This window comes from Cynocephalus volans, chromosome 9 (genome assembly GCF_027409185.1).
Source record: "Cynocephalus volans isolate mCynVol1 chromosome 9, mCynVol1.pri, whole genome shotgun sequence".
NCBI classification, from domain to species: Eukaryota; Metazoa; Chordata; class Mammalia; order Dermoptera; family Cynocephalidae; genus Cynocephalus; species Cynocephalus volans.
This window is the reverse complement of record NC_084468.1, coordinates 79,885,698-79,897,850: the sequence shown is the minus strand read 5'-3', so window position 1 is coordinate 79,897,850 and position 12,153 is coordinate 79,885,698. Positions and strand designations below refer to the sequence as shown.

General features: G+C 37.8%; 1 protein-coding gene across 2 annotated transcripts in view; it reads right to left on the bottom strand.

Moving 5' to 3' along the window:
- Positions 1-11,363, bottom strand: part of GRID2 (glutamate ionotropic receptor delta type subunit 2) — a 1,394,934-nt gene extending 1,383,571 nt beyond the window's left edge. For both annotated transcript variants that reach the window (XM_063108375.1, XM_063108376.1), the window contains exon 1: positions 11,276-11,363. In XM_063108375.1, the coding sequence (XP_062964445.1) occupies positions 11,276-11,363 (88 nt within the window). The remainder of the gene's footprint in view (positions 1-11,275) is intronic.
- Positions 11,364-12,153: the final 790 nt, after the last annotated feature.

The window sequence follows — 12,153 nt, the reverse complement described above, 5'->3', positions numbered from 1 at the left end:
GTCAATATTTGAACTGTTACTTTCAGTTTTTGATGTTTGTCCTACTCTCAATTACACCTACATAATTAAAAGTTGGTATAGATATGCTTTCCTAATAATACATAAGCCAATTGTAAAGGAATCTTATTTTATTTTTGCTGTGGGGTAGTTTTTTCCCCTTTTGTTTAGTAGAATATAAAAATGCCATTTTCCTTGATGTTTTATACATATAGAAGTATTGTTTAGAAATATAAAAGAGTAGTGAGAGAAAAAAGTAGAAATGTAATTTAATTTCTCTATACCCAAGAAACTATGCTTGGTCAAATACTTGATATGTGGCATTAAATTTAGAAAAGATCTCAGTTTTATTAATTACAGAATAAATAGATTCTAAACCTTCCTTCCCCATTACTTGACCTTGCAGCACAACTATTTAAAAATAAGGAATTAAAAAAAGGAACAGAGACCAATGGTAGACACTCTCCCTTAGTTCTGACTTTGGCATGATCGTATTGACTTTTTAGCCTATAGCTACAATAAGGTGAATGATTAACCACCAGAAAGCTGAGAAAAGAGATTTCTATTATAAATGAAGACCATTGTAAGTGATAACCTCTTCATCCAAGTTATAAGGTTTTTTCCCCCCTGATATATGTTTGTTTTATGGCACCTTCAGGCTATATAAAGATGGCATTTACTGAATTATCACAATTTGCAGTGCCATGTTAAACTCCAGTCATCCAACTGGGTCCTGAATTGCTCTATCTTCAGCTTCCTGATGTTACAATATTTCTCAGAAAGCATATATACCTAAAAGTTCTTAAAGGATAAGCAACATGTCTTATTGGAATACCTGTATTCCAATGAGAACATAATAGGTCTAAATAAATATTTGTTGAATCCCTGACACAAAATGTTACATGTTATGGTTTCTATGTAACCCTAAAATTCTACATTCTGCAAAAGGAATATGAGGATGTAGATCATGATTTCTCTGTTTGAAAATAATGAATTATTTAAAATGCCCCAAACTCACCATGACTACACCACCAGGAAACAGAAGAACAATTTCTCTTAAATCTGTGAATGAGGAATTACCCAAACTAATGAGGTATAAAAAATTGAAAAACAATTTTGTTACAAAGAAATGTATAATGGTTCTTATACAGAGCACGCCTCCTTTGTGTTATAGTGAGAGTTTCTGGTATATCTAAAAAGAAAATTCAACAGTTCCATCACAGAAGCAGCAAAGAAGATCTGGGCTCTGGCTAGCAAGATAACAATTGCTACTACACCACTCACAATGTTGTCTGTTGTCAGACTGTGAAGATTATCAGAAGGAAGAATCAGACTTCTTGATTTTAATTCACCTTAAACTACATTCAACGGAACAACAAGACTGGCTCTCTTATCTCACTGTAGCTCCTGAGATATTACCTGGCTTTTCTTTTAAGAAAATAAGCCCATCTAAAATGTGTGGCAGATGGGGCATGACATTTTAATGATGATAAAGTGAAGTATGCTAAGCACTTCACCAATTTTAGGTGCCCATTCAAACTTAAGTTTGGATTTAAATCTGCTTAGCATTTCCTTCAAAGAATTACATTTTACCACTCCAGGAAGTTATGGACCAATAAATTGAAAATATCTTTTGATGTTCTGTATTTCATTAATTATGTTCCTCAGCTCCAGCCATAATACAGTTTGCTTTTTTCGTCAGTCATGGCTGTTCCCAAACCACAAGACTACTATCCTCTCACTCTTCATGTATTCTTGTTTACACATCAATTAATAGATGTAACCAAGCAGAAACAATGAAGAGACATTCACATTACATTGTTTCCTCCTCTAATAGAGGAGATAGCCCTGGGAATGGCAAAGAACACAGAAAAATATAATTCACCTGCTATTGGCATTCTCGTTTTAATGCAGATATTCTTATTTCAGGTGCAAAATCAATGTAATATACACAACTTGAGGGTGTATTAATGGACAAATGAAAGTACAGACATTCACTTTCAATAGGCTAAATTGTGAGGTTAGAAAATTTAAAACATTTCCTTTCCTCATTTTCACCTATGACTGAAGATCTGTTGGCTATGGTACAGCACAAACATAAGTGAAAGTTTTTTTTAAGGAAATACTAAAGGAATACTAAGTTAAATATTAAGTTAAATATTAAATTAAATATTAAGGAAATATTAAAATGTGTCACTGAAAATTAATATCATATGAATTTCTTTCATCTGTTTAATTTATATACTGTAATGATAAACATCAACCTGTGTAATAACTATATTACTTTAAGCAAATCAAATAAATAAGAGAATTTACTTAGAAGAAAGATACAATCAGTTCAAATGTGTCTATTATAAGAAGAGAATGTTATGTTATTTTAATACCATTTATCAAATAGGAATGATGTGTTTTCTTAAAATTGGTACATTACCAAAGTCTTAATATTTATCCTATTGTAATATTATATCAATACTCCTTAAGGTGTAATCCACGCAAAATTATAGATAAGAAATTTCTATTAAATTTCATTGTAATCTTGGAAACAAAATGACATGAAAATGCAGAACAATTAATAGAGCACTTTTCAGAGAGGACATCTAAGTTTCTCAGATTAATTCCATGGCTTTGGCCCAGTAATATTTGATCTATGATTTAAAAACAACAACAATAACAACAATAAAAGCAGGTTTCCTTGCTAATAAAACACTTGCTATCTACATTCAGGAATCAAATAAGTTTGAAGAAAAGGGGTATCTCACTTTATGTCCTCTTGCTGATAATTCTCTTAAGATTGAACCCTTAAAAATTAGTATATATATATATATATATTCCAACTCCCACATTTAAAAAGAAATCCTTCCCTTAACCTTATATTTCCAACCCTATCACTCTCTTTTTCTCCCTTATGGCAAAACTCATAGAATTCCTCATGTCTCATTAAACCTTTGAATCCTTTCTAATCAGTATTTTGTCACTTGCAGTCCACTAGAAGCATTTTTATCAAAGTCTTGCTTCTCCTCAACATTTCCAAAAGCAGTAGTCAAGTCTCAATTTTCATACATACCATTTCACAGTATTTCCCACTTCTTCTAGAAAAACTTTCCTCACTTGGCTTCCAGAACACCACACACTACTGGTTTTTCTTCAGTCTCATAGCCCATTTACCTTTCTCTTTCCCTGGATCCCCTTCCTCTTCTTCACCTCTAAATTTTGGAAAGTTCCTTGGAGTATTCTTGGATCTCTTCTCTCTCCACACATCCTCTCCTCCCATTGCTTTAAGACAACATTTACAACGATGAATTCCCCATATATAGAGCTCAAATCCCAAACCCATCCCTAAAGACCAGACTTATATAAACAACTGCTAAATAAATTCTCAAATTTTATGTCTAATAGAAATATAAAATTAATAACTGTGAGTTTTGATTTCTTCCTAAAACTTGATCATTTCCCCATATTCCTAATTTTAGTTAATAATAACATGTCATCCACTTGCTCAGGTAAAATACCTTGGAAGCCTCCTTGCTTCCTCTGATCTCTCCCACCTGACCAACTCATCAGAAAGTGTCATTTTTTCTACCTTCAAATTATATCCACAATTTAACAACTGCTCATACAGTTCAACTACCCACTTAGTCCAATTCACTATTATTGTCAAGGCACATTTCTACCTCATCCAGTCCACCTAAGCAGAGGATACTGTCTCTAAATATAAACCATTTCATATCACACACTTGATCTCAACCCATACATAGACAATCTAAACACCTTACCACGACAAGTAATCCCTACAGGATCTGCCCTAGTTGCCTCTCAGATCTCATTTGCTTCCACTGCCTGTTTTCCTGCCATCACCCAGCTATTCCCTCTGCCTGAAATCCTTCTTCATCACATATATCCACACAGCTTACTCCCTTCCTTTGAGTCAAGTCTTTGGTCAAATGATCACCTCCTCAGAGAAACCTTACCAGACTATCCTACCCAAAACAGCATACTTCATCAGCCACCATTCCCTATATTTTCTTACCTGGTTGCTTCCCCCATAAAATGTAAGCTCCTTAAGTATGAAGACAAAGCTTGCTTGTTCAACATTTTAATTCTAGGGTACTTCTGTACTTCATACATAGTAAGTTCAAAATAAGTGTTTGCCAAATGAAAGAACATTCTCCTAATTAGCACACACATCTCATGTTGTTTAGTAATGGTGATATTACCCTATAGTTTCAGGGATATTAACTTTTAGAATTATAATGATTTTGATAATGAAGCAAATATCTTTTTTAAGGTTAAGGTACTCAGAGCAATAAAATGACTGTTTTTTAAACAGTACTTTGAATTATTTTGGCATGAAGAAAAAATATGGGAATTGTTATTTTAGCGTAATTGCTTGATATTTTGTGTGTGAGTAAAAATATTTGTGCATAAGAGAACTTGACTATGGAGTGATTTAAGGATTTTTAACACACACAGGCAGGCCTTTTGGTGATTAGCTTCTGGTGTTTATTTCTGGGCTTCCCTCTCGCTACTCAGGAAGCTTTATTGGGTCAACCCAGTCTCAGCCTCAAATTGGTGACCATTTGGTCAACAACAATCGGGTAAAGGTAGAAAAACGTGCATCAGGATTCCAACATAATGAAGAACTTTAAATTGGTTGTTTATTTTAGACTTTACATTTTTTGAGTGATATCAAGTATATGCTAATATTCCTGGTATCCTTCCATGTTTAAAATCTAAAGGCTAGTGTAGACAGTACTGGTTAGAACATAAAACTACTCATACCTTTTGTAAGCCTTAATGAGCACTACTAGTTTTGTTGTGTTCTGTAAGAGTAACACTGTATGTAACACCTTAGTATTAAGACTGACAAAACAAAAACAAAATCTCAGACAAAAAACAAATCCAGCTTTCTTTAACTGATACTGAATTTATCTAGACTATCTGATGAACAAATGTATTATGCATAATTCTTATTTACACCAAAAACCATCTTCACTCTAAGTGGTCCTTAATTTGAGTGATTAAGATTGTATGCTCCTTCTTTCCCCTTGTATTTTCTTTTTTTAAATTCACTCTAAACCTAGCAACCAAGTATAGCTATATGAATCACACTTGATGGCATCTCTTCTCCAAATTTCTTTCTGATATTTCTCAAATATAGGAATTTTTTTTTTCATTTTAGTTCATAAAATTTTAGAGCTTAAATGAACATTAGTCTAAATCTGGTTTTAGGGTTGATAAAAACAAGGACTAGACAAACTAAATGACTTCCCAATATTGCTAAATTAGCCATTTATAAATTGGGGTTTAGTCCCAAACCTTTTAAATTCTAATCCAGAATATTTTTTATTATGTCCTAACATTTCCCCCTATGATTTCACATTCATCTGAAATTTGTGTCCACACCCAAATGCAAAAATTCACCAATTTAAATGAGCTGAATCCACAAAGGTCCTTAATGTTCAATTCTAGAATTACTTTAGTACTTTTTTCTTTATCTTTCAGACATCCACCTAAATATTTAACTTTACTGTGAGTTTTAAATAATATATTATTCCAACTACTAACTAATCATTAATTAATAGTGGCAGAACGCAAAGTCTAACGTAAGGCAAATGGCTCATTCACTCAACCTAGTGTTGCATTCTCCATGAGATTCTGCCAAAGTTAGAACTAAATTACATTAAAAGTTGATATAAATTTCCTCTTTCATTATACTTATAAAAGGATATGCTAGAGGGAACACTGTACCTCTTTCTAAAGAGTAAAGAAACAGAGAAACTTCTAAGTAAGAAGCCATTGGTTTTATATGGCCAAATACACCCTGCGGTGTATGGTGGTATGGTGTATGGTATATGGTAGTGGTGGTGGTGGTGGTTCAGGAGATTGATACCATGCATAAACCTTAACAAGGCAAAAACTATCTAAAAACATACATGATCATAATGGTGAAATTTATTTTTAGATACGTCTGTGTTTATCTCCATGTATATGTTTTTTTAACAGCTATTTATGTGTTTCATGACACAAAAATTAATCAGTTTGTTATTCCACATCTCCCATTGGTAAGCAGAACCACCACAGTTAGAAATTACTTAACAATCTACTTTATTCAGTAATGTCTGTTTACATCAGCACTATTAAGCATCCTTCTTGGTGTCTTAGATTTTTTTTCTTTTTTACAGGGAGTAATATTAGTTTAAGAATATATTTCTGTTTTATTTTAAATTTATGAAAAAAGTTCACATTACTAGGCCTAGCAATCTGTTTAGAGAGTATCAGGTGTTGATATGTCCTAGAATTAAATTCATACAAGAACAAGAGACAGGAATAATAGTTACTTTCCTAGTTTGAAAATAAAACCCATCTGAACCCTATAGCATCACAAACCTAATTAAATGGCATTTTTTCTGGGAACTTAAAAAATATTCCATGTGGTTTTCAAGAAGGACTACAAAGGAACAGCTCAGAATGCAGTGACACCTAATGGCAAAGAGATTTTTATAGGTCATAAATGTATTTTCTAATAAACATTATATTTGTAGTAATACTAGGTATTACTACTCACCAACATGCTGTCTAAATCCAAAAGAGCGTGATAATCCAATAGAAATGTGAATACCTGACTTTTAAAAATAAAACAATTATGCAGGAGAAGAAAAATCTTCTGGATTAAAAAGTGTGGTTTTAAAATGACAATATCCCTTTAAAATAAAATTATAAGATCACAAAATTAGCCTTTGAGATCACAATTAAATGAAATGCATTTTCCATCGCTTTCACCAATTTCAGCTGGTTTCTACTTTTGTATCAGTCCAAAGTTAATCACCTTGGTTTTTATTCATATTTGATTTAAAATTTGTAGGAGATATTTAGCAATGTACATTTCACCTGGAGTAGAAAGCAAAAGTACTCAGTGTAAAGGCTGATTAGTCATGCCACAGTTGATATCTTTGATTAATAACAACATTGTCTAACAATGCACATCCAAATTGGGATTCAAATAATTTTATTAATGATACAGAGGAGAATAATAGTAAAGAATGCTTCTTAATACCTTCTAGAAGTTTACACTATCTCCCATCCAGAACTCAGGGAGCAAATAACTGCTGTAAGTAACAAAAGGATAAAAAATCACTGAGATATCTTACACAGTTCAAAGAGTCCTTCATGACTCCTGGGGGCTATTATTACCCATATAAACAGTTGAAAAAGAAACATTTTGGTAGAAAACAGAGTACATCTTCTGGGAATGTTTTTACATTCTGTGTTTGATAAAATAGTCCTCAGTGCAGAAGTAAGGAACACTGATGCTTTAAATTTACCACCTATTATTGTTTTTAATCTGTTAACACATTTTATTCCCCCAGTCTTGTACATTAATTTGACATTCTCATGATGAATATATTCTGTGAATTGTCTTAGGCTTCTGAAACATAATGTCATGGTTGATGATTAGGATCTCAGAGGATAAAGTATGATCTGCTTATGAGAAAAACATGAATAAATGCTTCTTTTCTACTCCCTGTTGACATAAGGTATTTTACTATGACTAACAACAAAAATATGCTAGTGATTTGTGTAATATATGAATAAGTACGCTGTTTGAGTGTTCCCTTGTAGAGACATATAACTGAAGATAGCTAATTTACAATCAGTTCTGTGAGCACAGGAACCAGATAAAGAAATGAGCATATATTAAACTGTTAAAACATGAGATCCTCCATATTAGATATGAAGCAAAACACAAACTGTGCAGTTGACTGGAAATGCCACCTAATCCCTGCTTAATTAAAGCAGTGCTCTAAACTCCTGTTGTGTTTAGGTAGTAAAGAGTGTGGGACGACTGATGTATGAAGAAAATAGCAGTCAGCATGGCTAATCTCAAAGACTTTGGAGCTTTCTAGCTACATAAATCAGAGGGACTTCTGAATAGCCTCATAAAAAACAGTATCATTGCCATTCCACTCACGACTTTTTGGTTATTCCTACAGCATACAGATCATTAGGAAACTTCTAAGCAATCAAGTAATGTGGGTCTGATGAAATTACTCAATCAGTGCACAGGCTCAAAGTAGAAGCATAATTCAAAATTGCATAGTTTTTATATGTTGAAAGACCTTTCTTTTATTGGGGCAAAGAAGATCACAATGAAGGTGATTCATTTCTAAGTACTATATGTGTATGTGTGTGTGCGCTCAAGCATACTAAACAAACATATGTAATTATCAGGTATATTTAAAATATGATTTAACAGAAACTCAAAGTAATTACAATATTATGCATTTCAGACTGAATAAATACATTTTCATTTAAATCATGGTTTAGCTATTATAATATATCTCACCAACTAGTGCATGTAATAAAACATAATAAAGTTTAAAGTATGTAGTTGACTTGGTAAAACTAAGAGAAAGGTTAAAAACAAAGAGAAAGAGAAAGAGAAAAGAAAGGAGAGAATTTTCATACATGTAATCTGGTTCAATACTAAAGGATTTAATATTTAAAGAACCTATTAGAGCAGCGTCTTTTCATCTTTCCTGTTTGCCTAAACTACGTATTACAGCTACTTTCTGCTTGAACACATTACATGAAGCTGGTAAAACCTTTCATTTCTGCATATCTCCCTATATCTCTAGAGCTGAAATATTCTCATTCCCTCTAGTTTCATTACTTTTATCTCTTTAGTAGTGAACCAATATATTTCTCCATAAGCATATTTGTCACATTAATATTTAAATGAAGGTAATCACTTCTTAAAGAAAATTAATTCTCTTTCCTTATCAACCAAATAAATAAATTGATCCAATGCATGTTAACTGGTGCTTTCTATTTTAATATGGACATTCACTTTTAAATTCATTATATATTTTCTGAGAGTGGGAGTGGACGCAAGAGGGGCTTAACTTCAGATGTACACCAAACTAGCCTTGATCTTTTTTTTTTTAATTTAGGTGTTAACATTTTTTAGTATATTATAAAAGACATGAAGCTTCTGAAACAATCAATTAGCTAGCTTCATCGCAATATTAGGTAGTCTATAAAAGAGGCTAATTCTCTTGTCTAATGTACTAGTTGCATGCAAGTCAAATTAATTGTCTAAGAAGTAACTATTTCTTTTAGTTGGATATACACAGTTAATACATATAACCAGCTTTCTAAAGAAATCTGTAATTTGTACACAGTTACTTTTTTTTAAAATCTGGCTATAAATAAGTAAAACATGTCACACTGACAGACAACAGTATGCAAAGGAAAAAAAATACAACAGTTGTGTTCTATTTTGAAACAAATGTCCAGACTGCACTGCAAAATAGTATTCATCTGGTAAAGGCTAGCAAGAGCTGTAGGTGTTTGTAAATAGTGTGTTTATCGTTTGGGCCACAGAATAAGCAATAAAATAAGCATTTTTCCACAAGCATTCCCTCCTGAGGGTCAGAAACCCCTTTTCATAAAATGAATACAAAGGTATGATGATCATATATCTGCATATCTGCTCCATTCATTTACAACTGGACGTGACTGTATGCCATTTCTTTAAGAGGACCATAGTTCATATCTGAACTCTATCAGAACATTATTGAATCCCTCAATGACACCATAATTTCTTCCTCAAAAGTTCTGACCCCACAGGCACTGTTAGCTCCTAGGCAAAATGGGATCTAGCAGGCAAGCAATCTAGTGCTTAATTTATTTAATGCGTAAGTGCAAGCTTTTCTGTAATATGACCTCATTACCCCTTGCACACAGAGACATATACAGTCCTATTGATATAAATGATAGAGAATGGCAGACATGTTTACAAAGACGGCCTCTGAGACCAAGAGAGGGAGCCCCCTGGAGCTAAGGGTCTGGCCGCTGTGGGCACGCAAAACAGACACAAGCCCCTCACTTGGGCGAGCAAAACCGCCACCTGCAGCAGGTTCCCCTACCAGGAATGAGTGTGTGTGTGTGTGTGTGTGCGTGTGTGTGTGTGTGTGTGCGTGTGTGTGCGTGCGTGCGTGCGTGTGTGTGTGTGTGTTGCACGGTGGAGGCGCAGGAGGACGGAAAGGGGAGAAGCTGTGACCCATCTGTCGCCTCGATTTGCAGAATACCAAGCCGTGAGGACAGATAAAAGTCCTGTACCTAGAAAAATTTCCCACGAGGAACCTCTCCGTAGCCCAGCAAACGAGCCTTGCTGGCCCGGGGACGCGAATTTCCGAAAAGGAAATCGTCGCATTAATGCAGAAAAGGCTGCAAGAGCCGGTCTCCGCTCAGCTCTCACGGATTAACAAGTGAGAAGAGTTGGAGCCTGAAGCCGCGAGCGCTGTGCATGATAATGACGCGCAGCCCCCACCCGCCCCCGCCCGCCCGCCGCGGCCAGTCCCGGCCCGTCTGGTTGCCAATAGGTGGGGCCACGAGCATCTCGGAGCCCGCTCGGCAGTCCTTTCCGGAGTCGGGGCGGCCCCGCCGTAGCCCAAGAGCCTTTGCTCTCCGCTTCGCGTGGAAACTCGGAGTTGACGGAGAGGCGAGGCGGGCATCTGCCAGGCAACCCACCAGAGCGGCCTGCGCGCATTTGCTCCCCGCGTTTCCCAAGCGCCCGGCGGCCAGTTTCGCCCACGCGCCAGGCCGGAGGAGCGCGTGCGAGGCGGCCAGGCGCGCTGCTCCGCGATCTCGGCCACACCGCCGCCAGCCCCTCCCGCCACCGTCTCGGCGACTCCGCGCGAGGACCGCAAAGCCTAGAGGACATGAAGAGGAGCGGAAGGCTGGGGGGGCGCACCCAGCACCCCCGTCACCATCGCTCCACGCTGCGGCGAGCTCCGCCGGTTCACGTTGCAAAACCACCTGTTCGATCCGAAGGGAGCGCCCCCCACCCCCACCCCAGTTCTTTTCGCCTCACAGGTGACACTTCCTCGAACCCAAAGATAATTTGTAAAAATGGAGCAAATGTACATCCGGGAAAAAATATGGAAGGTAGAGTCAATTAAACTTCCTTTCCCCACACACTTAGAATCCCCCCGCACTCCCCAGCACACACGCACAGTAGCGAGGCCGACACGAGACCCCCACGCACCCAGCCCACACACGCGATTCACCGCCAAACGACAGCACAAGTCAAGGTTCCAGCAAGCACGTCCTTCCAGAAAGCTGAACAAGTGTGAGGGAAGGGGAACGAGAAGGGGCAACGGACTGAAGCCACCTCCGACCAGCCACACTGAGGGTAGAGCGGGGGGAGCCCAGGGGAAACGTTTGCGAACAGAAACGCCAAAAGTATTCACGAGCAGCAGCAACCCTTTCTTACCGATGTGAATGATCGAATCCGCATTTGCCGAGTCCCAGGTTCGAGACCACCAGACGGACAAAACCAAGAGCAAGGGGAAAACTTCCATCTCCGCCTATGCCGATTCTCTTTGAGGATGGATTTTCTTCCAATATATATATTTTTAAAACCAGTCCAAAGAGTTTGAGGTCACGATAGAGTTCGGCACAATTTTTTTTTTTTTCTTCTTCCCCTAAATTCCTGTTACCAGAGCAAAGCCTTTTATCGTCGTTGAGGAAGGCAGAAGGAATGAGAGAAAGAGCCCAGCCTGAGGAAACCTCCTTCGCAAAGCCGTGTCACTTGGAGGAGAATTTTGGCATCGCCAGACTTGTTTGCAGTTTGGCTTTTTAAAAATGTATCCAGCCTCGGCTGCTCTCGGGCAGGGGGGGTGAGGCTGGAGCTCAGACCATCCCCATCGCTGCGCGGGGGCCGCGGGTCTCTGGTCCCAGCTCCGCCGCAACTTCCAACACCCCCCTCACGCCGGATGTGCCCCCTCCCTGCCCCCGCCCCCAACCAAAAAGCCCCTCCACCCCACCCGCCCCTACGGCCAGCAGAGAATCACTGGTCTTCGCTGCCAAAAATCTAAGTGGAAAGGAAAGATTAGGAGATTCCAAGAGGCGCAGACAGATTCCAGCAGGGAGGGGAAAAATCCCTCTCCAAGAGGGATAGAAAAAGTGAACTTCAAGGTAATGCAGATAGTAATGCAGAGAAAATTCCCTTTCTGCGCGAGGCGGGCCCGGGGAGCCGGTTCGCTCGGGCGCGGTGGCGGGGGAGTTGCGCCGGGCGCGAGCAGCGGGGCAGGGCCGGCGGAGGGAAGCCGCCGCGGGCTGCAGGATGCTTTTGGAGCGGTTCGCCTGGCG